The 26266-nt window shown below is 42.5% G+C and overlaps 1 protein-coding gene across 3 annotated transcripts in view; it reads left to right on the top strand.

The window, feature by feature from the left end:
- Positions 1-25835, top strand: part of fes (FES proto-oncogene, tyrosine kinase) — a 35763-nt gene extending 9928 nt beyond the window's left edge. For 2 of the 3 annotated variants that reach the window (XM_072661193.1, XM_072661192.1), the window contains 16 exons: positions 5465-5561; positions 6582-6765; positions 7193-7330; positions 8742-8861; positions 9478-9600; positions 11852-12044; positions 16006-16086; positions 16746-16982; positions 17491-17613; positions 18433-18486; positions 18776-18894; positions 19884-19978; positions 20069-20192; positions 22289-22446; positions 23441-23563; positions 24816-25835. In XM_072661193.1, coding sequence (XP_072517294.1) covers positions 5465-5561; positions 6582-6765; positions 7193-7330; positions 8742-8861; positions 9478-9600; positions 11852-12044; positions 16006-16086; positions 16746-16982; positions 17491-17613; positions 18433-18486; positions 18776-18894; positions 19884-19978; positions 20069-20192; positions 22289-22446; positions 23441-23563; positions 24816-24949 — 2103 coding nt within the window. In that variant the 3' untranslated portion in view covers positions 24950-25835. The remainder of the gene's footprint in view (positions 1-5464; positions 5562-6581; positions 6766-7192; positions 7331-8741; positions 8862-9477; positions 9601-11851; positions 12045-16005; positions 16087-16745; positions 16983-17490; positions 17614-18432; positions 18487-18775; positions 18895-19883; positions 19979-20068; positions 20193-22288; positions 22447-23440; positions 23564-24815) is intronic. The other variant, XM_072661194.1, reaches the window with a different exon arrangement.
- The last annotated feature ends 431 nt before the right edge of the window (positions 25836-26266 follow it).

Genomic DNA, 26266 nt, shown 5'->3' with positions numbered 1-26266 from the left:
ATTAGTCTGTTAGACTTTATCAGACTGTTCGTTTGAAAGCTGGTTCACCTCAAGCCTAAAGGTGTGTGAAAATCACAGTTTGGCAGTTTGACAGCTTTCAGGGGCAATTTCGTTACTTAGCTACGTTTTGCTTTGATCTTAAAGAAGAAAAGCTTAATTTTTACCATTTAATTCAAATTGAATGATGTTAATAATTTGATTTATTAATGCTAATGTATTGATGCTGACATCAGTTCATAGCCTTTCGTCCCTCCTAAAACATAAATATTTGTCACACATTGCTTCCAACGATTAGAAATGTGTGTGTATTGATCCACATTTCATTCGCAGGGCATCCAACAATAAAGGCAGCACACTGCTTTTTTTTTTTTTAATTTATTTATTTTAAATTTATATACTTTCTACAGTGACAGAAACACAAGTGTGCACTGAAAGCTCCAGTTCCCCATGATGATCTATTTTTACTGTACTTATATATTAGTGAGCTAAAGACAGCAAAGATTGCAAAATCGAAGAGCCTCGTGCTGTGATAAAGTAGGAAAGCAATGGTAGGGAATTTATGGGACTATATTTTTGGTCCATCTTGCTCCACTGTTTATTTGAGGCCTATCCAAGATTTTCAGTGATATTTTGCTGACAAATTTTAAGGATTTTGAGGTGTGTTTAGGATCATTATCCTGCTGTAGAAGCTCATCCTCTTTATCTTCAGCTTTTTACAGATGGTTTGATGTTTGCTTCCAGAATTTGCTGGTATTTAATTAAATCTTTCCTTCCCTCTACCAGTGAAATTCCCCATCATTGTCACTGGCTGCATCACAAGCCCAAAGCAGGATCGGTCCACCCTGTGCTTAACAGTTGGAGAGGTGTTCTTTTCATGAAATACTAAACAGTAGCTGTGGAGGTCAAGTTTAGGACTGGACGGCTAATTTCATTCTCTGCTCATCTTCTACTCACAGAAACATTGGGCCAGGGGTCTCCTCAGACGTTTGGATGCTACTGTAAGCTGTAATTCCAGTAGTGGAGTTTCAGTTTTCCTATTAATAATATGCTGTCCAGCCACCGAACAGTGGATCCAACCTAGACTGATGAGGCCTTTTTAGAAGGGTATTCTCCTGCACTAGTGTGACTTCTAGTGTAGTTCTCCATACAGGCCTGTTCATGAATAATAATTTCAAAAAAGACAATTGGCGCAGATTTTGATTGAGTGTGCGGTTCACAGCTCTGCCCGTCTCTGGCAGCTTCTCTTCCCCACTAAAGTGCACTGTCAGAGAAAGTTGGCCGCTGCTGTGGAGTGAACTGTTGAAATTATGCAGAAGAATGGCCAACAGCTGTGTGGCAGAGGATTGATCTGCCCGCCTCCCCACAGTCAGAGTGGGTGGAGGTAGTGTAGGCAGGTGTAAGCTCTGTGTGTACAAACATGAAGAAGAGCTTGCAGACCCATCTTCATCTGCAGCTTCAATCACAGTGCCATTCCAGGTGTTTTGGAGCTTGAATGTCTTGAAATCTTTAGAACTATGTAAGAGCAGGACTCCGATATGAGTTCCTCAGATGTTCCAGATCATCACCAACTTAATAAAAGAGTTTTTTTTACCTTTAAATGCATCAGCATTTTCAGGAGTAGCTGTAGGTGTATGTCAAATTTACTCATTTATGTAAGAAAGTGAAATTGGATCTCATCTGGTCCCACTGGGGACGCGTTTTAATGACCAGTGGAAACAGAATCTGGGTCAAAGTGGATCCAGATACTATCTGGATTAAAAACCGGATGCTAATGGCAGGTGTAAACAGACCCACTATGACACTGGAGGATTTGTAGGTACAGACAGGATGAAGCATTTCATAGCAAAGGCGTAGTCGCAGTGGTGCAGCTTTGGCTAATTGATCTATAGGCCTTCAGTTCAGGCTGTAAATAGGTCAAAAAAATGAGTGATGGCTTAGTTAATTATTGTTTTTATTATTTCGGGAGAAACATCAGCATGCACTCCACCCACAACACACTAAACCCCACCCACCCTTTTTAAACCGATGGTAAATAAGAATAGAAATACTTCTTGCACCTGTTGCATACACATAATAACCAATATAACCCTTCTTACTATTATTTTAATGTTTAATTATTTTATCATTTTATGGTATGATTATTACAACTATTATTGATAATAGTTATTTATTTACAACATTAATTTTATCATATATTTATTATAATATATTTTCAAAAGATATGTTCATCTTTAATGTTTGTGTGCTTTGGGAACATTTCTATTGAAAGTTGTGCAGATAAAGCCAACCTGAATTGTACTGAGGATGGTCATGTAGAAACCTTGTAACTCCAAAACAGCAGCTTTACAGGAGAAGGAAAAAACCTTCTGAACTTTCAATGGAAGTCAATGTAAAAAGAGTTTATTCCACTATCAGTTTGGAGCATTTCTATTGGTCCATTTGAGTCCATTTTGAAATTCTGATACGGTGTAAGGAACATCTGTCAGTGTTATGAATTTTTGAGTGAATGTGATGTTAGCTCAGTGGGGCCTAAAACAATTTGCTGGCTGTTCTGGATGAAATGCTGATTTATGGAATGTATTTTACAAGCTTTTAACAAATATTTCACATTTTAGTTGCAGTCTCTAACAAATACTAACAGATGTTTTACAGTTTTTTATTGTTGGGCCTCACAAGAACTGAACCCTTTTACTTCCAACCCAAAACTTTCCATGAAATAAGAGTATTCCACAGAACAGCACAGTTTAAACATGATTAAAAAAATAATGAAATTACATTTTATTTAATTAAATTGAATTAAATCTGAATGAATCTGAACTTACAGCGATATATCTTTAGTTTCCGGGATTCGTTAGGCTTTGTCTGAAGGCCCTGAGGGTTCCCTGCTGAGTTGCAGCTGTCCTGCAAGCATATGATGATAATCTACATTTCTGGAAAGTTTCTTTCATATTTACAAGATTATAACTAGCACATAATTTCATGAAGCTCATTGGAGGAGATATTAATAAAGTTCTGGTCATGTTGTGACAGATCTCCCTGCTCTCTCGGTCCCACCTGTAGAAGCTGTAGGATTGGATAAGGAAGAGGTGTGTTTGTTGACTGCTCGTTCCTGTTATTCGGGGCAGAGTTTGACAGGTCCTGGATGTAAATCTTTGGCAGGTACTTTGGCAGTCGTAAACGGTCGTCTTGCAGTAGTTTCTTTTATACTTCTACTCCTTCTACTCCATATTCGTGCCTCTGGCTTCCTTCTGGAAGAACAACAAATAAGTTATGAGTATGTTTTATGTGGTATTGTCCTAATTTGGGCAGGAGCTTTAGGGAAAATCCAGCATTTATTCGAGGTTTACACACACCTCAGTGTCCTAATGTACCGGTAGATAGTCAACAACATTAAAATACAAATTTTAATGGCAATAAATGAATTACTAATTGCTAATTAGCATCATTTGTCCATCACATTTATCAAGTTTAGCCAAACAAATTTTCTATAAATGGTCTTACTTTTCTAGTACACGCTTTTCCATTAAGTACTGTTATTAAGTATATGCATGTATGTACTTAGAAATAGAAATAGAAACGACTGCCAAGTACGAAACTTTGTCGAAACGCTGTTGTTGACATTTTCCATGGCAGCACATCCAAAACAACCAAAGACAGCATTGGAGTTCTGCAGTTTGATACGTGGTTTGAGGGTTATTTCTGTATGTATGATAAGCTAGTATGGTCAGGAAACTGTATATAGAACCACAGTGTGAAAATATTTTAAATAGCCGTTGCTTTTGAAGGTTGAGCTTTTGCCGGCGGCGCTTATGGACAGTCATTAAATTGTATTTAAAGACCTCTGGGTTTAATGAGGTTATGTAGCCAATGTTGAGATGTTGAGTGGCGGAAACTGTCATAAATGCGGACTAGAACCTGTCTGTTACTGAATTCAGCACAATGTGTGTAGAATAAGTGCCATTCAAATGGGTTTTATTTGAGATCCTGTTGTGTTGTGCAGGATAATTAGATCTCGCATCGCTGTTTCAAGCATGTCTGATTTGAAAGCTTTCAGCTCACATTTGGGAAAACAGCTCTTCTCACTCATGTGAGACACAGTGTGGTCATTGTGGTGGTGGTGATGTGTTTTTCATGCACATCAAAAACAGTTCCAGGAAGCATGGCCTTTTGTGAGTTTCTAAGCACTGTCTACAGGATGCAACTCAGTCCAGATAGCCATGGGTTATAGCCCAAAAGGATCTAGAAGGTTCTCACCCATCTCAAAAATAGGTCTGATGGTGTGGTTGGTTGGTCTAAATATGGTCAGTCAGCTAAGTTTTCATTGGCTTTGCGCTGGCTAATATAGCTTAATGCCACCAGTTCAGCAGCAAGTCATCACACATTTGCCACAAACCATGTGATCATGCTGGGTACCCTACACCAGCTCCAGACCAGCATAAACTAGCTCATACCATCTCAGACCACCATGGAATTTTTTGTTTTTGTTTTCTGCAGGGTTTTCATTAGCATTAGCCTCATAGCATTCGGTGTAAAGCTAAAGTCAGGTTCACTCGCCAAATGTGGCATGGCTACAAATAGGCTACTTCTAATTTGCACACTTTTGTCCATGTACAGTAAGCCATGCTGCGTCACCCCTGCTGAAAGATCCAGCTCAAGAGCAGCTTTTGCTGGCAACTGGTTTCTGATCTGAGCTGATCTAAGGTGATGATCAAGGTGGTTGAAACTCTAGGCCTTTCTTGTAGTTCTGCAAAAGCAGCCCTGATGCATCAGAAGGTGCCCTGTGGTATCTGGTATCATTGTGACGTCAGCAGCAGATCCTTTTCAGTCCTGTGGGTTGTGAGGTGGGACCTCCATGAGCACCAGTGAGCCCCAGTGAGCCCCAGTTCAATGCCTGTCCTTCCTTGTAGCATTTTGTTTATTTCAGTCCCTGTCCACTGCATACCGGCAACACCTCACAAGGCCTGCCTGATGTTTGATCAATGAAGATGATGAAGATCAAAGAAACTCTGATGAAGATCAGCGTTTTTCACATCACATTTCAGTGGTACTAATGTTATGGCTGATTGGTGTATATGCAGTACTTTTGAGGTTATGCTGTGGTCATTCTAAAAGATACTTACAGGAAATTACTGGAAGTGTGTTTGCCTGTGTGTGTTTAGCATAACAAGGAGTCATACGGTGTTGGAAAGCGAGGTTCCTGAACAGGTGAGTGCTAAACTGGTGCTTTCCATTAGCATTACTGCACTGGCTGAACTTTGAGAAAAGGTAAAGTGACCAGTTGGTCAGTAGAACAGGTTTCATTTGTGTGATTTGTTGTCTTTCTCAGTTTTCCTCGTTTGCTCCAGTCACATGTGACACACTGCCCTTTGCTCACTGCTTTGTTTGTACCCTTTCGGCTGCAGGCCAGCATTGCTGTGCTCCCATCTGATTGGTCCTCTCCTCTCGCCCTGTTGTGGAAGGTTAGGTGACCCAAACCGAGCTTGACCGCCTGAAGTCCAGTTACAGGCAGCTGGTGAGGGATGCAGCCCTGGCCAAGAGGAAATACCAGGAGGCCAGTAAAGGTAGGATGCCTGGCCGGGCTCTCAGTTCTCTAAACTGCCCCGGCCTCCTTCGCTTTCACCCCACCTGCCAGACGCTCTGGAAATAGTGCCGACCTCTCCGGGCTTTCACTCACAATCAGAGGAACTGCCTTTGTTGGGGGTAAACAATGTAACAGCGGTATGAGTAAGAAGGCCCTTGGCTCGCAGTGCTTGACACATAATGACTCACTCTCAGCCTGCAAGCTTAGGTTTAAATGAGGTTCACAACCATAACTTGAGGGTCTGGTACGGCGTGTGGGTTCGGTCTAATTTGTGTCTTTTCATGTTAATCTGCTCATTACAGCTGGAAATGACCGTGTTAGAACAGGCTTGCTGATAATAAAAGCAGTAATAAGGCATTAAATTGCTCATTCTTTTCTTTCTGAACTTCCCCAGCCAAGCCTCTCAGATATAACACAATAAAATAATAATATAATAATAATACTATTATATATTATTTAACACACATAACAGAAATCATACATTTCACCATGAGATTATTTTTGAAATACACATAATCGTTGAGTTATAGATAGATAGATAGATAGATATAGATTTATAGGTAGATATATATATTTATAGATGGATAGACAGACCGATAGATAGATAGATAGATAGATCAATTTATAGATAGATAGATAGATAGATAGATAGATAGATATATGAATGGATAGACAGATATTTGTAGAGGTATAGATAGATGGACAGATGGATAGATTTATAGATAGATGGACAGACAGATGATAGTTGTAGAATTATAGACAGATAGGCAGACAGTTGTGGAGAGATGGATAGGTAGGTTGATACAGATAGACAGTTTCTTTATTTTGCTAATGTTTATCAGTATCTGCATCAGTGTACATGAAAAGTATCAGATATGCTCAGCCCAGAATTCTCATCCTTACATTCCTTCTCCTTCTTCTCCTTCTTCTTCTTATTTCTTATTATAAAGCTGACACTGCATTTGTTCCATTCTGTAAATGTGTGCATGTGTGCCTGCAGATAAGGACCGTGAAAAAGCCAAAGAGCGCTACATCAAAGCCACGCTGAAGCTCCACGAGCACCACAACGAGTATGTGCTGTCAGTGAAGGCGGCTCAGGTGCACCACCAGCAGCACTACGGCCAGAGCCAGCCGGCGCTGCTGGGAGCTCTGCAGACGCTGCAGGAGGAGATGGTGCTCGTGCTGTGAGTAGAACACTTCCTGTTTTTGGGTTGCTTGGTTCCCGCAGCGATGTGGACTCTGCATGCTCAGCGAGTGTGTTAGTGTGTGTCTTGCCCGACGTTTCCTAAACGACAGCGGTATGGTCGGGCTTGAGGTTGGTGAAAGGCTGGTTGGGTTTTTTAAATTGGTGTGACTTATGGCTGCATGACTCAAGCAGTATTCACAATTTTACGAGTCACCTAAGTGTCACAGTGTTACTTTAGAGAAGCATGAGCTGCTGAAGAGCGAGGAAGTACTTTCATCATATAGTCGGTTGTTAATTTGAAGTGATAACTTCTGCCTATTTTCATAGCGTGACCTCAATCTCGCTTACATCACCTACAAGTTCTTCAAAACAGCACGTGTCTGAGTGTATGACTTGAATGCCCCCCCCCTCCTTCCCTCCCTCAGGAAGGAGATCCTGCAGGAGTATTTTGACCTGTCTAGTGTGCTCCAAGAGGAGGTGGTGTGTGTTCACAATGAGATGACCAGTGCCTTGAAGGCCATCGAGCCACAACGAGAGTATGAAAGCTTCATTCAGCAAAACAGGTAGAATGTTGTTTGTGCTTCATGAGGTCCTCTGGCTAGATATATTTTACAGGTCTGGACACACTGGGAGCATTGTGTCATGGATTATTTGATGGTCAGTGCCTTAATTTTTGTATTATTTGGCCAAATAAATTGCCCAGTATGTTTCAGTATTGATAGAAATCTTGCAGATGAATCAATTATGATGGAATATGATCCAGCTAGTTTAAAATAAATGAAACAATTTTACAATCATAGGTTGACGGGATCAGTCAGTACTGATACACGTTCTGAGACTTGTGAGAGATAAGTGCTTGGGCCCCGATAATTGCCGCTTTAATTGTAATTTGAAGAAAACAATCACATCAGTCCATACAAGTCGATGTGTTTTACATCAGTTCCAGATTAAAGCTCTATATTATGATTTGGTCAACTAGTTTGAATTAGACAGTACATTATTTTGTAATTTTAACCATATAATATGAAGGTTATGTCAGGCACAGACAAAAGCTGGTGGTATACTTGAAAGTAACAAAGTAATTTTAGGTGCATTCTGGTGCATTCTGAGACTTCTGAGCGAGAAATTGTGAATTATTTATTTATCTTAATTCAGTCATTTTAGTCCTTTTGAATCTGCCTTTGAGACTCTACATCTACTTTAAGTATAGGCAGTCGAAAGCACAGCCCATCATTTATGCTCTACTGTCCATAATGATGCCAAAAAGTGCTTGGACCCCGATAATTGCCACTCGTCATTTCAAGATAATGGTCCTATCAGTCCATACATATGAATGTGTTTTACATCGGTTTCAGACTAAAACTCATTTCAGGTGTACACCTCAATTGCAGGTGCATTCAAGTGCATTCTTAGATACATTGAAGTTTATTTCCTTTGTCTAATATGCTAATTCAAGTCCAAAACAAATGTCTTTTTAGAAAAAAGAAAAGTCAAAAGCACTACAAATCCTAGGTGCTCTGCTGGTGTGGCGTGCTTGGACCCCGGTGATTGCCCCTTAATTTAATTTGGTGTAATGTAAGTTAAAGACGAGCAGTCTTTAGGAACTTTTAGAATTGTTATGCAACCCATAGAAATAAACAGATTTTACAATCATTTCAGATGAAAACTCAATATTAGCTGATTTATCATGGTTCACCCCCCACGGAAATCTAAAAAGAGGAAACTTTACGCTAAAATGACATTGTTTTACTTTAAGATGTCTTTTTCATTTAAACCACATTGCCAGCTTATTTCAGATCACTTTATAGCTGTCTCACTCATCATATTAACTAGATTTCTGTTTTTTAAACTTAATCCCAGCTCTCATATTGTGAAATATCTGAATTGAAGTTATGAAATTAATGTAATGAAGTCATTTATGAAAGCTAACAACACAGTCCTTAACTCAACTTCAACTCTTATGATTGTGTTCAGGTCAAGAGCGGAGGTGCCGCCCTGCGTGGAGTTTGACAGCAGTTTGTTGGAAGATACTGAGCGTCTGAAGCCTGAGGAGCTGGAGCTCAATGAGCTTACTCTGGAAGGGATCCAGCACAGGTGCGTGACGCCTCCCTTATTTACTGTACTCAGGATAGTGGCAACAGTGGAAACCAGGATAGGACTTATATGCACATAATTGTACATTAAGGTGCACTGCACACTTTAGCATACACATGAGCACTGCATGCACCAGTAATAGTAAGGTCAGTCCTGACCCTACCACTGACCATCTCAGATTTGCTTCCTTTCCACTTTGGAAAGCAGTGGCATTTTGCCCAATAGATAGGTGTTTCTGAGATGTAAAGACTTAAAGAGGGTGCTTTTAATTAATTTTACTGACAATTAGTTTAGTGAAGTCATTAATTATTGCTATTGGTTCTAAATGAACCTTGTTATAATGTATAGCATTATATAATAATTGCCATAAATTGGCAAATCACTACATGCATCAGCACGTAACCTGCCCTTTAAATGTTTCCTCAGCCTGAATATTGTTTATGATACTTTGTGGCTGTTTTTGCTGGTTCTTCCTGGCCTGCTGTCTATCTGTCAAGCTAATATAGTGCCTTCTTAAAGCGAGTAGTACTGTAAATGCTTTCTCCCACACACTGTGTGTGTATCTGTCCTCCTGTTGTGGTGGGACTGCTCACGCTGCCCTCTCTCACTCCCACAGACTCACCACCGTGGAGGAAGAGCTGCTCAATCTGGCAGGCACTTTGGGAGCGCAGCAGGCCGCCGTCAACCAGCTGGAGCTGGACCTTGAGGCCGAGGAGGGCTCAACCAACACTGGCCAGAGGTGAGCTCCTCCACCCGGGGGCAGTTTTGTAGTTCTCTGTGGAGATTTTGCAAGCAGTGTATGGTCAAACTGCAAGAGCAGTAGATCATCCAGTATCAGAAAACACATGAAATATAGCCCCAAACGGCAATTACACGGGGACCAAGCACTTATCAAAGAACCACGATGCAGAGAGTACTGTAAAGTAAGTCTTTGCCTTATGTGTATTTAAGAACATTGAGGGTGACTTCAGTTAGTGTACATAATTAGAAATATAATTTATTCTTTATAATAATTAATAATGAACTTATTTGACATTGACATTTTTTGGCAATTTTGCCTGGTGAACAACCAAGAGACTAATTAAAATATATAAAAACAGTCTGGTGCATCTAGTAAATGTCCTGTGTTTCTAATAATTTTCCATTTTTCTCCCAATTTGCCTGCAGTAGTCCAGTGGACTAATAGGAAATATTGGAAACAGGAAGACTTCAGAAGACTTTTACTCTCAGTGTAATAGACAATAATAGTGAATTGTCTAAAAGTTATAATGGCTCGAAACTGCTTTAGAGGGTTGTGCATTATCTCTTAGTATATTTAATTTCATGAAGAGCGCCATCATGAATATTAGATGTGCTGTGTAAATGGTGGACTAAGTGCGAGGCTAATCTGTCATGGTTTATATGCCTGTCCAGCACTGTTAGAAGTTACTGCTGATTTATTGGGAGTTAATACAGTGTGTAATTAATGGGTGGCCCATGAACAGACGGAGCAGCTCTAAGACTGCCGCTGCTCTGAGCTTTATTATTAAAAATGGGATTACTCCTGATTTGACAATACTTTAGCTTACATTTAACAAAGCCCGGCACATGAGGCAGTGTCATGTACTTGAGTATAAGAAGGTTGAATACTTCTCCAAAGCACTTTAATAAATAGTAGCTGACAGTTAATGTAGAGAACTATGTAAATGAGTAATCAAGACCTGTCATTTACATAGACAGCTTTATTTGTGGTACTTCCCTTTCCTGAGCAGTCATTAGATGATTAAGCATATTTATTTATTAGCTTTCGTGTGGAAATTTCTATTTATTATCCCTCCTGGGTCCCTCATGAAAGTGTGGATTCTGGTACAGAATCAACAGTATCGTACAGATTGTCACACACGGATGTTTAGCATCGGTGTAGGATGTGTTTGAAGAATCTTTTCTTTTTTTTATGGTAGAAAACCACAAAAAATGATTCAATCTACCACCAAAACAATGCAAGCCCCCACATTGCTGCTCATCCAGTGATGGGGTGAGTTGATGAGTGAGGAAGTTCAGAGGATGAAATCTACTAAAATTATCATCAGATTTAAACCTCATTGAGAACTTGTGGGACTGGGTTGGGAAATTGTGTGTTGAGAAGTGTGTGTACAGCAGTAAAGAACGTGTGGGAAGCAGATCTTGTAGATCATTAAGTGTATGGTGTAAGGTGGTGTGACCCAGAGCTAATCATTCAGCATTAGAACTTGACCTCATTAATGCTCTTGAGGCTGACCACAATCAAATCCTCGCAGAGTAGAGGCTGTTTCTACAGCAAAGGGGTTAAAAAGAAGAGACGAGCTGGTGTCTACAAACTTTTGGACATGTAATGCGTTTCAGAAGCAGTTTATTAATCTGACAAACTAGTACATGCTGGTGTAATCATAACCAAGCATTTGGAGGCTTGAAGTAGACTATATTAATTTAGGCCAAAAGTATTGAGACACCTGCTCATTCATTGTTTCTTCTAAAATCTAAAACACATATTTATTTAGACTTGCCTATCAAGACCAGAGGAGTATAGTTTATAATTGCTTATGGTCATGCTGCCTTCAACCAGTGATGCCAGAGCATGAAGGAGCTCCAGCTTGCTCTCTGCAGGTGAGTAGATGGCTCGCCCTTTTCCCCTGCATCACTTTAGGGTGTCTGCTAGCCGATTCGTCAGAGCTGGGTACCCGGCGCTTGGTTTCCTGTTCAAAAAGAGGTGGTGGCTGGTTGTGCATGTGTCAGAGAAGGCATGTGTTGGTCCTTACCACCCTCCCAGTGTGGACAGGATTACATGTGATGGGGAAAGTACTAACGAGTGGGCTGGGTAATTGGCTAATCTAAAATTGAGGAGGAATATTGGGTAAAAAATAAATAAATAAATACATTTTAAATATATATTATAATTATACAGTATACTAAAGTGAAGTGAACTGGTGAATTGTCCACTGATCCATCTGTGATCCATCTCTTCACTGACCCAGGGTGTACCAGTTCAGCAAGCGTAACGCTCTGGAGGACAGCCGGCAGCAGGTGGTGATATCCATGGTGGCGCGAGCCCGGCTGGAGGCCCAGCGGCGGCTTTTGGCTGATAAGCTTCAGAGCCTGGGCAGCCATGAGGCCCCATTGGTGGGCCTGGACGAAGACCAAATCTCTATCACTTCCAGCAACTCTAGTGTGAGTAAAGATACACAGAAATGCTCTTTTAGAGGCTTTCTAAAATGTGACCTGCTAGAATGGTACTCCATCATCCAGTTTTCAGCACTTCTATAACTTCTAAATGGTATTTTCAAATATTTTATTACCAAATATGGTATAATGTTTTATCCTGCATATCATTTCATATGTTTTCCACCATACCCACTGCTTTACACAGTATTTGACCGGTTCCGTACACCCTGATCTGTGTTTTGACGATGAAGTTAGCATAAGAACGAGGAGCTGTTAAATCCAGGCATTTACAAGCATTATGACGAGAGAGAGGTTTCGTCACTAATCCTCAAATGTTTGCCTCAGTCTGCCTTCAGCACAACAGTCATATGGGCATGTTGGAACAGTAAACTAATCCATGATGTGTAAGGACTGCAGATCTTTCCCATTTCTGTCATAAGCCCAGCCTTATGTAACTGTATTGACTCAGAGGTTGGTAACACTGCCTCCCACTCTCTGGATTCTGGAACAGCCTGACATTAGCATGCTGTATTGTTCATCCCTTTCATTTAAAGCTTATGCGTCCACTCTCAAAACAGATGTATTAAAAAACCACTTTACCAATACTTTGTACACATCATTGGGTCCAGTTATGGACAACACGTTGTGTTACTTTGAGCGCATACGACAGTGTTTAGACTGTGTTGAGTCATGCATGGTTCAACTACAAACATTGCTCATGGCCGGGTCTGAATGGTTCTAGTTAAGATCTGTGCCACAAGGTTTCAACTTTGGCTTAACAGGAAATTTGAAAGCTCTGAAAAAACATCATCAAATTGGTATCCCCGAATGAAAAGCTTTTGGGTTAGCATGACTGATTTCATTCCAAATACTTCAAAAGAAATTCTTCATCTAAGAAAATGAGATGTAAAGTATCTATCTGGGCAGGGAGTGTTGTTTTGTGCATTAGCATGATATCAAATAAAATAAATAAATAAACAAGCAATCCATTATGATTGTTATAATTGTGAGTGTATAAGCGTAACCGTTCCCAGCACTCGCCTGGAGGAAGGCCAGTGTTTCCAATTCCCATCCAACACCTAGTTAATCTAAAAAAGAACATCAGCACCCAAACCTGCGTTCATCTAACTCTTCTTTCCAACATCACAACAACTTTACTGACCAACAGCACATTCTGACCACTGATATTATGTTTTTTTGGGGTTTATTTTAATGTTATATAGTTAATTACAGGTAGGCACTCTCACTGACCACTGACTTTGTTTGTTTGCTTTATTCTAATGTTATATAAGGTTATAAATATACTTATTTAAGGGTAGACACTCTCACTGGCCACTGACTTTGTTTATTTGGGTTATTCTAATGTTATATAGAGTTAGACACTCTCACTGGCCACTGACTTTATGTTTATTGGGGTTTATTCTAATGTTATATAGAGTTAATTACAGGTAGACACTCTCACTGGCCACTGACTTTATGTTTATATGGGTTTATTCTAATGTTATATAGAGTTAATTACAGGTAGACATTTTCACTGACCACTGACCTTGTTTATTAAGGTTTATTCTAATGCTATACAGACATGTTGAAATGTTATTTCAGGTCATTTTGGAACATTCCTATTGGTCCTTTCATCGTGTCATTCTGACACATGCCTATAGTTTTCCTATACACACATTATTAAATGCTTTAACTCAAATGAAAATTAGCTATTCAATAATGTGGGCCTTTTAAACAATGGCGAGACTGCTGAAACCTTTGTACAGCACTATATACCAGAAAGAACATTGAGGAAAAAATGGCAGAGAAAGGAGAAATGGAAGGAAGTCCATACATAAATAATACTCTGTCAAGCTTCAAGACCTTAAGGGCGTTAATTGATGATCCAGAGCCAGGATGTCCTACATGCAGGCTTGAAAAATGTCAAAAAATGTATCTATCTTTCCGTGCGCATTTTCACTACACATTATTTCTAGTGTTTCGGTTCGGAGGTTCAGTGAACCTAAAAATAAAACCCACATCCCATAAATTTGTGGCAACCAGTGGATTTATTGTTGCTGCCATTCCCAAACCCTGAATCCTTCACGGATAAGAGAGTTGCTTTAGCTGTTGTTTCTGTTTGCAGTGTTAAAGTGACGTGAGCTCCTGCTGCCGCTTTGCCATTGTGCTGTGTTGCTGTGTTCCAGTCCCATTACTCATTACAGAGGGAGCTCCACATCTGTTTAACAAAGAGAACTCTCTTAGTCTGATCCCTATTGTAAAGCCTCTGAAGGCCTTTGGGCTCATGATTATAGAGGGGAAACGCAAATCACCCATATCATGTTCTCTTTAGCTCTGTCAAGAGAATTTTTTATATTCAGCTTTGGTTCCGTTTCAGGATGTGTGCACAGATGAGCATGATTGCTTACACAGTGAGCACGATATGGTGGTGGAACCTGTTTAGCTTCAGGAGAATGTGTGGGTTTCTGTGGTAGAACCAGTAGTCAGGGACGTGTGTCTCTGACCGTAAAACGATTCAGTTCATCCTAACGTTTCACTGCAGTTTGTTTTAATGTGGTTCTTTTGTGAGGATTTAGAATTTTTGCAAGTTTACATAATAAGGAAATATTGTCAATAATAACAGTACAGTTGTGTATATATATGAGTGCAAAAAAAGCCTGAAAATGACATTTTGATGGAGGAAATTTGTATTATGGGGTGGGCTAATGGGGAGTTGGGTGAGGAGATGGGAATGGAGCAATGGGGTGGCATAATGGGCATCGGCTAAGGAGTTAGGGTTGGAGTGATGGGGATGAAGTAATGGGATGCTAAGGAGGTGCAGTAATGGGGAGTTGTGAAAATGGGTTGGAGTAAAGGGGCATTGAAGAGATAAGGTAGAGTAATGGAGAGTTGAGGAGATAGGGGTGCAGTAACGGGGAGTTGAGGTGATGGGGTGCAATAATGAGGAGTAGAGGTGATAGGGGTGCAGTAACGGGGAGTAGAGGAGATAGGGGTGCAGTAACGGGGAGTTGAGGAGATAGGGGTGCAGTAGCAGGGAGTTGAGGAGATGAGGGTGCAGTAACAGGGAGTAGAGGTGATGGGGGTGCAGTAACAGGGAGTTTAGGTGATAGGGATGCAGTAACGGGGAGTTGAGATGAGGGTGCAGTAACGGGCAGTTGAGGAGATGAGGGTGTAATAACGGGGAGTTTAGGTGATAGGGGTGCAGTAACGGGGAGTTTAGGTGATAGGGGTGCAGTAACGGGGAGTTGAAGAGATGAGGGTGCAGTAACGGGGAGTAGAGGTAATAGGGGTGCAGTAACGGGGAGTAGAGGTGATAGGGGTCCAGTAATGGGGGGTTGAGGTAATAGAGGTGTAGTAACGGGGGGTTGAGGAGATAGGGGTGCAGTAATGGGGAGTAGAGGTGATAGAGGTGTAGTAACGGGGGGTTGAGGAGATAGGGGTGCAGTAATGGGGAGTAGAGGTGATAGAGGTGTAGTAACGGGGGGTTGAGGAGATAGGGGTGCAGTAATGGGGAGTTGAGGAGATGAGGGTGCAGTAACGGGGAGTAGAGGTGATAGGGGTGCAGTAACAGGGGGTTGAGGTGATAGGGGTGCAGTAACGGGCAGTTGAGGAGATGAGGGTGCAGTAACGGGCAGTTGAGGAGATGAGGGTGCAGTAACGGGGAGTTGAGGAGATAGGGGTGCAGTAAAGGGGAGTAGAGGTGATAGGGGTGCAGTAACGGGGAGTAGAGGTGATAGGGGTGCAGTAATGGGGAGTAGAGGTGATAGGGGTGCAGTAATGGGGAGTAGAGGTGATAGGGGTGCAGTAACGGGGAGTTGAGGTGATAGGGGTGCAGTAACGGGGTGTTGGTTGAGGAGTTGGTCAGCATGTCTTCTAGAGCTTCTTTTTTAAGCACTGACGTTAGCCTGCCGTTTTTCACACCATGTCAACACTTTGTCAACACCATTTCACTTGTCTTGTCACTCAGGAGCGAGAGAGAGACTTCAGACTGCTCGGCATAGACGGCATCATCAGCCACCTTAGCAGCTTGTTCAAACCCAAGTACTTGGTGAGAGAGACTCCGCTTAGGCTTCTTCCTCTTTCTAAAACAAGACGCTGAGCTAAGACTCAGTCCACATAGCCTTTTTTTTAGCCTGCTTTGGTCAAGGTTGAGAGTTCTGTCTTTGTTAGGCATTTTGTCATCAGCATTGCAATCAGTGGTTCCACAATCCTTCTCATGTTCACATATAACTAAAATACCCCCCCCCCCCCAACTGTGGTGTTTTCACAGCTCATACACACCAGATGCAGCCAATCAGGGCTGGGTTTCTCAGAGGCCTTGTAGCGCAGATCATTGTTGGCGAGAATCACTCTTGGGGCATTTTCCCCAATTTTCTGCCCAATTTCCAAATCCCACCCACTAGCAAGGATCCCCCCGATCTACTAATGCAGCATTATTGGATAGCTGGACATGCTACGTGCTAGCATCATGAAGAGTGATGAGAGAGCGAGGCCAGGTCTGTTCTCTCCCAATGATGGGGCTTATTTTAAGACTGGTGTGTAATCCTCGAAGAGAAAGTCTGGAGAAAACTGAATTGGAAGGCAGGATTGGGAACCACTGCGCTACATCCATACAGGCTGGCTGCTGACTGTGCTGAAAGCTGAAAGAACTGCTGCAGAAAGTGTTGTGACTGTTCTAACGTGGCATGTGTGTGTCCTGGTCTGTAGAGTAGTGAGTTTTACGATGTTCCACAGGTGCCCCCAGCCCTGTCTCCAGTGCCGGAGGTGGACAAGCCTCTGAGTCAGCAGGGCTGGTACCATGGGGCCATCCCACGCATGGAGGTCCTGGAGCTGCTGAAGAATGATGGAGATTTTCTGGTCAGGCAGAGTCAGGGCAAGCAGGAGTATGTACTGTCTGTGCACTGGGGTGGGCAGTGTCGCCACTTCCTCATTCAGAACACTGAGGTGCGTGTATGTGTGTTTGTGTATGTGTGCCGGAGACGTATCAGCCATCGTCTCAGATTGATCCAGTGAATAATTAATAAAAATCTGAATATATTAGGTGCCTTAGGTGGGTTTTTTGAGCGATTCCATAGAAGAACCACTTTGGGTTCCATAAGGACCATATTTCTACCTTTATTTTTAAGACTGTGCTGCTATTTTAGAAGCCTTGAAGCTGCACAGTTGTCTTGATCTTCACTTGATGTAATCTGAGGTTTAAGTAAAGAAGCCTACGTTGTGAAGCATGTGTGGTGTGAGATGTCTGTGTGTTGGAGTGTGTTACTTCCTGTGTAAAGTTTCAAGTATGTGTTATTAGGTACACAGGAACTTCAAGGTTCTTCAAGTTGAAACCGTGGAGGAACCTCTGAAACTGCTTTCTGGAACCTTCAAAAAAACCTTAAGAGATTCCTCCACTGTTTCAAATTAAAGGTACTTGAAGACTTTTAACAGTGTGTTGATATGTCACACATAGGGAATGTATCGCCTGGATGGTGAAGGCTTTCAGACCGTACCACTGCTCATGAACCACCTCCTCAACTCGCACAAAAATGTCACTAAGAGGACGGACATAGTGCTGAAAAAGCCCATCCTAAAGGTAAGCCTTCACACCATCTCAGTGCCCACATGGTTTTTCGGCACCAAATCACACATTAAATAAATCATGAGAGTTTTTACAGTAGAAGCTCCAGATCTCATCAGAACAGATGCAGCTGAACATAAATCCAGTAAAAAGAAACATGAGAAACAAGAGCTTCTCATTCTGAAGAAAGAAAGTATTGAGATCTTGTCGGTGAGCTAGTCTGAAGAACAGAGCTCGGTTCCTCCAGGTTTCTCTTGGACGCCCCAGTCCAGTCCAGCCAGCACAGCGTGGAGGATGTGTTCAACTCCATCATCATCATCAGCAGCAGCAGCAGCAGCTCACCTAATTTACCATCTTTAAGCCCTGATTTACCACCAAACCAGGTGTTGATCTGAGGAGAACTCTAAATAATTTGAACTTTGGAGATCTTGTGGAGCTGAACTCTGCAGGGTGGTAGATCTCCAGGACTAGGATTGAGCAGCCCTGGTCTAATTACTTGCACAAACACACACATATATACATATACACCCCACTGCCATAGTAGCTAAAAGCAACATAGAACCGAAGAGGAAGCTGGAGCTGAGGAAATGCAATGCTTACCCATATAAGGGACGGTTTAAAAGTAAAAAGAGACAGTGTTTGTAAGAGGATGTAGTGTTTCCTTAACTTGTAACCTTTAAACTAAGATTCAGAGAAGCTCTGTAGTGAGTGAATGTTCACACATGCTCAGATGTTGGTCAGAAACGGCAAAAAAATGGAGTGTTCTGGAGGGACAAGGTTAATTTGTGTTAAACTAATTCTGTTCTTCGCTTGCTTTCGTCTTTTCCCTTCAAGGACAAGTGGGTCCTAGAGCACGATGACGTCATTCTTGGGCAAAGCATTGGGCGGGTAAGCGTACAATTACATGGAGCCCCCTTGAGTGGAGCTATAAAAGGTTCCTCCGTTAGAGAGGGGAGCAGATGAGCTGAGCACCCTGGCCACAAAAGACTATATAGAGCAGCAATCCATCAGCAGGTTAACCCTTAAATGAAGATGTAGGTGACCGCATCTGACTAAGCGGTCATTAGCCTTCAGGAGCGCTAGACTTTATGCATGTGAAGAAAAGTGATGGTGTTTGAGGGGTGCTGCTGTCTCTAAAGCTGTGCTCAGAGTGACCGTTGAATGTGTGTTGTGGTAGGGGAACTTTGGGGAGGTGTTCAGTGGCCGCCTACGCTCAGACAACACACCAGTGGCAGTGAAGGCCTGCCGTGAAAACCTTCCTCCAGAACAGAAGAATAAGTTTCTCATGGAAGCAAGGTATACTCTCTCTCCCACTCACTCACTCACTCACTCACTCAGGACCAACGCCATATATGCCAAAACATTAAAACCACCTGCCTAATATTATAACCTTATAATAATAATAATAATAATATTATAATGATAAACATGGACATTGTCTAGAGGGGTATAAAGCCCCTCTATAGATCTCTCACCCTCTCATTCTCTGTATCTCTCTCTATGAGACTGGTGTAACACTCCCCGGATGCACTATGATCAGATTATGATCAGACCACGTAAACCACTTTTAGAAGTGGTCAGAGACGCATGCAAAGCCAGCCCTTGTCTCTTTTTCGCGGCATTGCTGGGAAGCTGAGACGTTCAGAGGAAGGCGCCAGGTCCCCAGCTTAACAGCACCAGCTAACAAATGCTTGTGCCAGCCAACATCGCTTAAGAGTGATGCTGGGAGGGAGCATGGCCAGTTGTGCTCTCCTGGTCTCCGACCACTGATGGCAAAGCGGCGTGGCTCAGGATTTGAACTCAGGACCCCCGAGTACCGCCATAGTGGTAGGCCATTAGGCAGCTGAGCCAATCAGAACCCCGGACGTGTGTGTGTGTGTGTGTGTGTGTGCGCTATATAAAGCCCCCCAGCATTGAGCTGTGGAGCAGTGGAAGAACTGTGTTTTCTGGAATGATGGATGGTGGAGCTCCATCCAGTACTTTTGGGATGAGGTGGGGTGGAGATCATCATCATCATCCAACATCCTGACCTCACTAACACTATTGTCGCTGAATACAGTCAAATCCTCACAACAATGCTCCTCCAAAATCTACCTGGACAGTAGAGACAGTTACTCCAACAAAAGCAGGATCAGCTCTTTTTAATACCCTTGATTTTAGAACCACGCGATCAACGTTATTCACCTCACCTGGTGGTGGTTTTAATGTTATGGCTGATCTCTGTATTGTGTAAAGCGTGTGTTGTTCTCCCTAAGAATCCCTTTATCTCTTCCTGTGTGTCCCAGGATCCTAAAGCAGTATGACCATCCAAACATAGTGAAGCTCATCGGCGTGTGCACACAGAAGCAGCCCATCTACATCCTCATGGAGTTGGTGCAAGGTAATGAGCCGTCCCACACACTGCTCTGCTTGCTCTCCGTGTTGAAGTGTGACTCAGAGATGAGGGCTTGTGTTTGAATCCGTGCCGCAGGGGGGGACTTCCTCTCCTTCCTCCGAACAGAGGGACACAACCTGAAGCCGAAGATGCTGATCAAGATGGCAGAGAATGTGGCGTCTGGCATGGAGTACCTGGAGAGCAAGAAATGCATACACAGGTGAGAAGGGGCGAGAGGGCGAGAGGCTGTAAATCATGACAGAGGAATGTCAGGATAATGGGATAATGAGGGATTAATTGTCAAAGCGGGAATGTTGGCCAGGCTTTAGTGGTCAGTGGGAGTATCTGAGGAGTGAGGGACAGTTGGTTGAAGGCTGAGCCAGGCTGGGAGAGGCAGGATAATGAGCTCAGTGGGGACAAGGTTTCACAGTTCTGCTGCTGCTGCCGCTGCTGCCGTTCACTCGCAACCAGAACCTGAGGCTCTTCATCATGCCTTCAGAGAACCTGCACTGCTAATAGCACCACCCCCCCCCCCCCCTCACCCCCGTCTCTCTCTCTGTTTATATATCTCTCTCTCCCTCTCATTCTCTGTATCTCTCTCTATGAGACTGGTGTAACACTCCCCAGATGCATTATGATCAGATTATGATCAGACCACATTTAGAAGTGGTCAGAGACACATGCGAAGCCAGCCCTCAGCTCTTTTTTGTGGCATTGCTGGGCAGCTGAGACGTTCAGAGGTGGGCGCCAGGTCCCCAGCTCCACCGCACCAGCTAACAGACAGAGTGATGCTGGGACGGTCAGTTATGCTCTCCCGGGCTCCGACCACTGATGGCAAAGCGGCATGGCTCCGGATTTGAACTCGTGACCCCCAGGCCATAGTGGTAGCTCATTAGGCCGCCCTGATTTCATCCACATTTAACACAAGTGGATCTTGGCTTCTTTTCCCCTTTCTCATGCTCTCCATCTCCCTTGCTGTGGGTATGGGGGGGGGGCTGTAGTATTACAGAGTGGTCCTGTCCTAATTCAGTTGATGGCCCTAAGCCTGTCCTGAACGTGTTAAAGGCATTGGAGAGGTTTAGAGCTGAATTGGGACACCCTTCGCCTCACATGGTTTTACCTGTATTCCACACTGCTGCTTAATCACCAGATACCGCTGTTGCCCACTCCTGTGCACCCTTATTGGGGAAATTTGAAGACGAGGGACACCCTATAGCCTTGCACACCTAGCAGGCGCATGCAAACGAGGGGTCTGATTAATGGTCCAGGGCCAGTGAGTTCCCCTTGCGGTTTAAACAGTCTGTCACATGTTCTGATTGGCTGTTACGGGAATGCGAGAACTATCTATTGTTCCACTGCGCTGTAGAACCTCCCACTGTTCCTCTGAAGTGTTCACAGTCTCCCTGAGCAGGAGAGGTTTGATGGGAAGTCATTGTTTACAGGAAGTAAAGTGGAAATTAAGGACACTGTGTGTTTTTTTTAATGCAGGAGAGTAAAATCAGATCTCACACTGGTGACGCACCACATGCTCAGGTGGGGCTTACATGGGTAGATGGGTTCCAGTTGGGTACCAGGTGGGCATGGGCTCTGAGTGGGTTTGTACATACTGTCATTGGGACCCAGTTGGGATTCTCATAATTACAGCCCACCTTAATCTCACATGGGTCCCATCTAGACCCCATGTGCAGCGTTGTGAATTTCCCCACTGCGGGACTAATAAAGGACTATCTTACAACCCAGATGTGTTTAACCCCTCCTAGTCCCATCACTGACCCTGGTGGGCCCACGTGGAACCCAAGGACAAACATTCTGGTTCCCAGTTAGGCCACCCATATACGCCCCATATTGACATTGCGCTCTCTCTCTCTCTCTCTCTCTCTCTCTCTCTCTCTCTCTCTCTCTCTCTCTCTCTCTCTCTCTCTGTCGCTCTCTTTCTACCTCTCTCTCTCTCTCTCTCTGTCTGTCTGTCTGTCTGTCAAAACCAACCAAACTGTCTCTCCCGAGATTAATAAAGCGCATCTTTCTCTCTCTCTGTCTCTTGCTCCTTCTCTGTATTGCACTTTCGCTCACTCATACTCTCTCTACCTCGTTTTCTCTCAATCTCTCTCTCTCTTTCTCTCTCTCAATCTCTCTCTCTCTCTCTCTCTCTCTCTCTCTCTCATTGAATACAAAACATTATCCTTGACCTCACAAAAGTACATTTGTCTGTGTGTCTGTCACTCTGTCAAAGACAGCCCAGCTGTCCATACAGAGATCAATAAAGCACATCTCTCTCTCTGTCTCTGTCTCTGTCTCCCCCCCACCCCACCCCCACAGGGACCTGGCTGCTAGGAACTGTCTGGTTGCAGAGAAAAGTGTGGTGAAAATAAGTGATTTTGGCATGTCCCGCCAGGAGCAGGACGGGGTGTACTCGGCCACCGGCGGCATGAAGCAGATTCCAGTCAAATGGACCGCACCGGAGGCCCTCAACTACGGTCAGCCAAACCGGCTATGACTTTACCAGACTCAGCAGATCACTTAAAGCAGTGGTTCACTGTAAAACCTTATCTGCACAATTTCCCCTCGGCCCAGATACAGACCGTCAGCCAGGGCATGTTTAACGTCCAGGGTCTGTGCAGGAGCAGGACAGAAAAAGTTCTACCCCATCCCCTTCATCTGTACACTACCCAATCCCCTTCATCTGTACACTACCCAATCCCCTTCATCTGTACACTACCCAATCCCCTTCATCTGTACACTACCCAATCCCCTTCATCTGTACACTACCCCATCCCTTTCATCTGTACACTACCCAATCCCCTTCATCTGTACACTACCCCATCCCTTTCATCTGTACACTACCCAATCCCCTTCATCTGTACACTACCCAATCCCCTTCATCTGTACGCTACCCCATCCCCTTCATCTGTACGCTACCCCATCCCCTTCATCTGTACGCTACCCCATCCCCTTCATCTGTACGCTACCCAATCCCCTTCATCTGTACACTACCTGGTCCCCTTCATCTGTACACTACCCCGTCCCCTTCATCTGTACGCTACCCCGTCCCCTTCATCTGTACGCTACCCCGTCCCCTTCATCTGTACACTGTACACTGTACAGAATTACGCTCTGGCAGTATTAGTCTGTAGATCTAGTCTGTAGATCTAGTCTCCAAAAATGTATTGAAATTGACATTGAGGTTTTCCTTGCTTAGTGTAATAACATCTGTGGTGAGCCACTTTGTGCCACATCACACTGAGTGGTAGATTGGAGACCCATTTGAATGGTGTTCAGCAGACGTTCAGCTCACTGCAGTGTTTGTTGTTGGTTAATGATTCATCTTGGTGATCTGCGGGATGTCCGGCTTCTACGTGGAGCTTCTACACTGGAGCATCATTGCTGTGTTTGTTGTCACAATGAGAGTTGGATTTGCTCAGCTCCAGATGGTCTTGAGTGACTCGATGCTGCCCCCTGCCTATGTTTCAGGGCGCTACACCAGTGAGAGTGATGTGTGGAGCTTTGGAGTGCTGCTGTGGGAGACGTTCTCCAGGGGGATCACGCCGTACACCAGCATGAACAATCAGCAGACCCGGGACGAGGTGGAGCGAGGTGAGGCCACAGCTTGAGCTTCTAGTTCAGCCGAATCCACACCAGCTACATTCTAAACTTTTGAACTGTGCGATAATGTGTGTGTGTGTGTGTGTGTGTGTGTGTGTGTACTGTTCAACAAACCTATATTAAATACTTTCCAGAGTTCCCAGCGTTTGTTAACGTCTTAAAATAATTCAGTCCAGTCACTAGAAAAAGATTCAGTGTCTGATAAATTTATCCGCAATTAAATTAGTTTTGTTTTGTAAATAACTTCAGATAAAAATAAGGTGAATCATAGAAAGTGTATCATATTTGATACATTTGGGTTTTTGCAACAGTGTAATAATGAAATAATTTTGTTAAATAATTATAAAATATGTAATATAAGTTTTTAATTATAAAATAAATATATAACATATTTAAAACAAAATATTGAAGAACATAAGATTATAATATAACAAATAATATCAAAAAATTACAAAATAATCTAATTAGATACTTTTTTCTGCCCCCTGGTGGATTATTTAGGCACCGAAACTACCAGAAAATATACTTACAGATTTCTAAGTCTGAAATTACTTGAGTAAAAAATGTCACGACAACTTATAGGGTTATAGTTTTGGGTTTTATATGTTTGTTTTTGAAATTATACATTAAAAAAAATGGTTCAAACAATACAGCACAAATATTCTGATATAAATTAAATATATATTAAGTAAATAAAATAAATATATATTATATATAAAATAAATCCAATACATTTAGGATGTAATGCTATTTATTTATTAATTTATTTATTTTTATATTTCGGTTTTTTGTTGGTCTGAAGCCCAAATACTCAGTAGAATTTTCTGGTGATAATGTGATGGTTCAGCCTTTAAAGGGTTAATGTTATTATAATTGATTCTATGATTGAGAATAATTGTCCAAAATTGACAGTTTAATTACCACCTTCAGAGCAACACAGCAGTGCATTATTAAGGATTTCTCAGACAGCATAATTGGCCTTGCCTCCCACAATTGCTCAGTGTGATGCTAGCCAGTGTGGGCGTAGGTGATCTGACCCAACGGAACTGGCCGTTAGTGTTCTCCTCCAAGCATATTGAGCTCCAGTGACATTGTGTTTAATGGCAGTTTGAAAAAATGTGCTAAGCTGGTGTCATGTGACTCTAAGGGGTCCTAGGGGTCCACAGTTTCACATTTGACCTCTTATAAGAGTTACTGTAAATAATGTTGATTGCTAATGTTAGGCTCTTATTTTTATCCTCAGGCTATCGCATGCCAGCTCCCAACGGCTGTCCAGACGAGATCTATGCCCTCATGTGTCGCTGCTGGCAGTACGACCCCAGACACCGTCCTTCTTTCCAAAAGATCAGGGCGGATCTACAGTCCCTGTGCCAGTGACACACAGACAGACAGACATACACACACTCCACCAAATCAGCTATGCTTTTCGACAAGTGCAAAATATGCCAAATCTGACCAGTGTGCCTTCACAGAGTACACTGTCCGTATGAACAGAGATGATATAGGAGCACTTGTGCTGTTTTTATAGTGGATGCTTTAACTTTTGTAATGTATTTAAATTTAATTGTTGCCATATTAACTTATGATCACAGTATGTTGACATAGCTGTTTTCTTACTGTGAATAAAGTCAAAGTGTCAGAAAGAAATGTGGCGGAGTCTGTGTTTGGGGTTACAGGCCAGGTCAGTGATAGAATTCTAGATGAAGTTATCAGTAAATACATTAAAATACAGTCAATATACAATCAGCACTGGAAGGATTATTTGCCTCATAGATAATTGTCAATAAAACACCAGTTATTTTATTATATTTATTTTTTCATTAAATTAAATTTGCATGCAGTACTTATTATTATTATATTAAGTGGTCTTTGGCAATTGATTGCCAAAATTGATGCAGTACAGTCAATGACTGTAGAAAACATGGATGCTGTGGTTCTGTTCCCTTGCATTCTATAGAAATGAAGCTAGAACTGTCCGTCATGTTGTTAAATTTCCTAATGTCCCTCCCTCTCCCTCAATAACCCACTGCTATGCATCTGTTAAACTAAGCTAAAGATAACTTAAAGCAGCAGTATGTGAGAACTGTTATTTATTTAACTTGGCTCCCCCTACAGTTGGCAAGTGGAATTTGAGTCACTTTGAGCCACCACTAAAATACAGAACCGGCATCTGAAGTGCAAGAAGCATGTGGACTGAGGCTGTAGAGTAATATTACAGAATTTTACACAAATATTGAAATATGGAATAAATTATTTCAAGTCATTTTAGAGCATTTTTATTGGTTGAGTGATTGATTGATTGATTTTTTTTTGTTTGTTTGTTTTTAGCTCATTTCTTTTAATTGTGACGAACAAAAAACAAAAACTAAAAGGAAAAAAAAAATTAAGGTTATTTATTGGTTTTGGTAAATGAGTATATGTTTTAAAGGTTTTTAAGCCCCTCCCACCCTCCCACATACACATTGCTGTGGGCCAACAGCTAATCACTGTAACTGACTGGCAGCTGCACCTCATAGCGTGTGATTTGTGTGAGATAAGCCTTGACAAATGACGTGCAGGCCTATTTCGCGAGGCCTGGAGATTTGACTCGGCCCTCGCTCACAGTGATTCAGCATCAGAAATGCATTTGCAGTGTGACTGTGTAGCTCAATGCTGGTCTTAAAGGACCCAGGAATAAAGCTCTCTCAGTTCAGT

The sequence above is a fragment of the Salminus brasiliensis genome, chromosome 17, assembly GCF_030463535.1.
Source record: "Salminus brasiliensis chromosome 17, fSalBra1.hap2, whole genome shotgun sequence".
Taxonomy (NCBI): Eukaryota; Metazoa; Chordata; class Actinopteri; order Characiformes; family Bryconidae; genus Salminus; species Salminus brasiliensis.
Note: the sequence above shows the minus strand (reverse complement) of the source record. Positions and strands in the feature narration are given on the sequence as shown.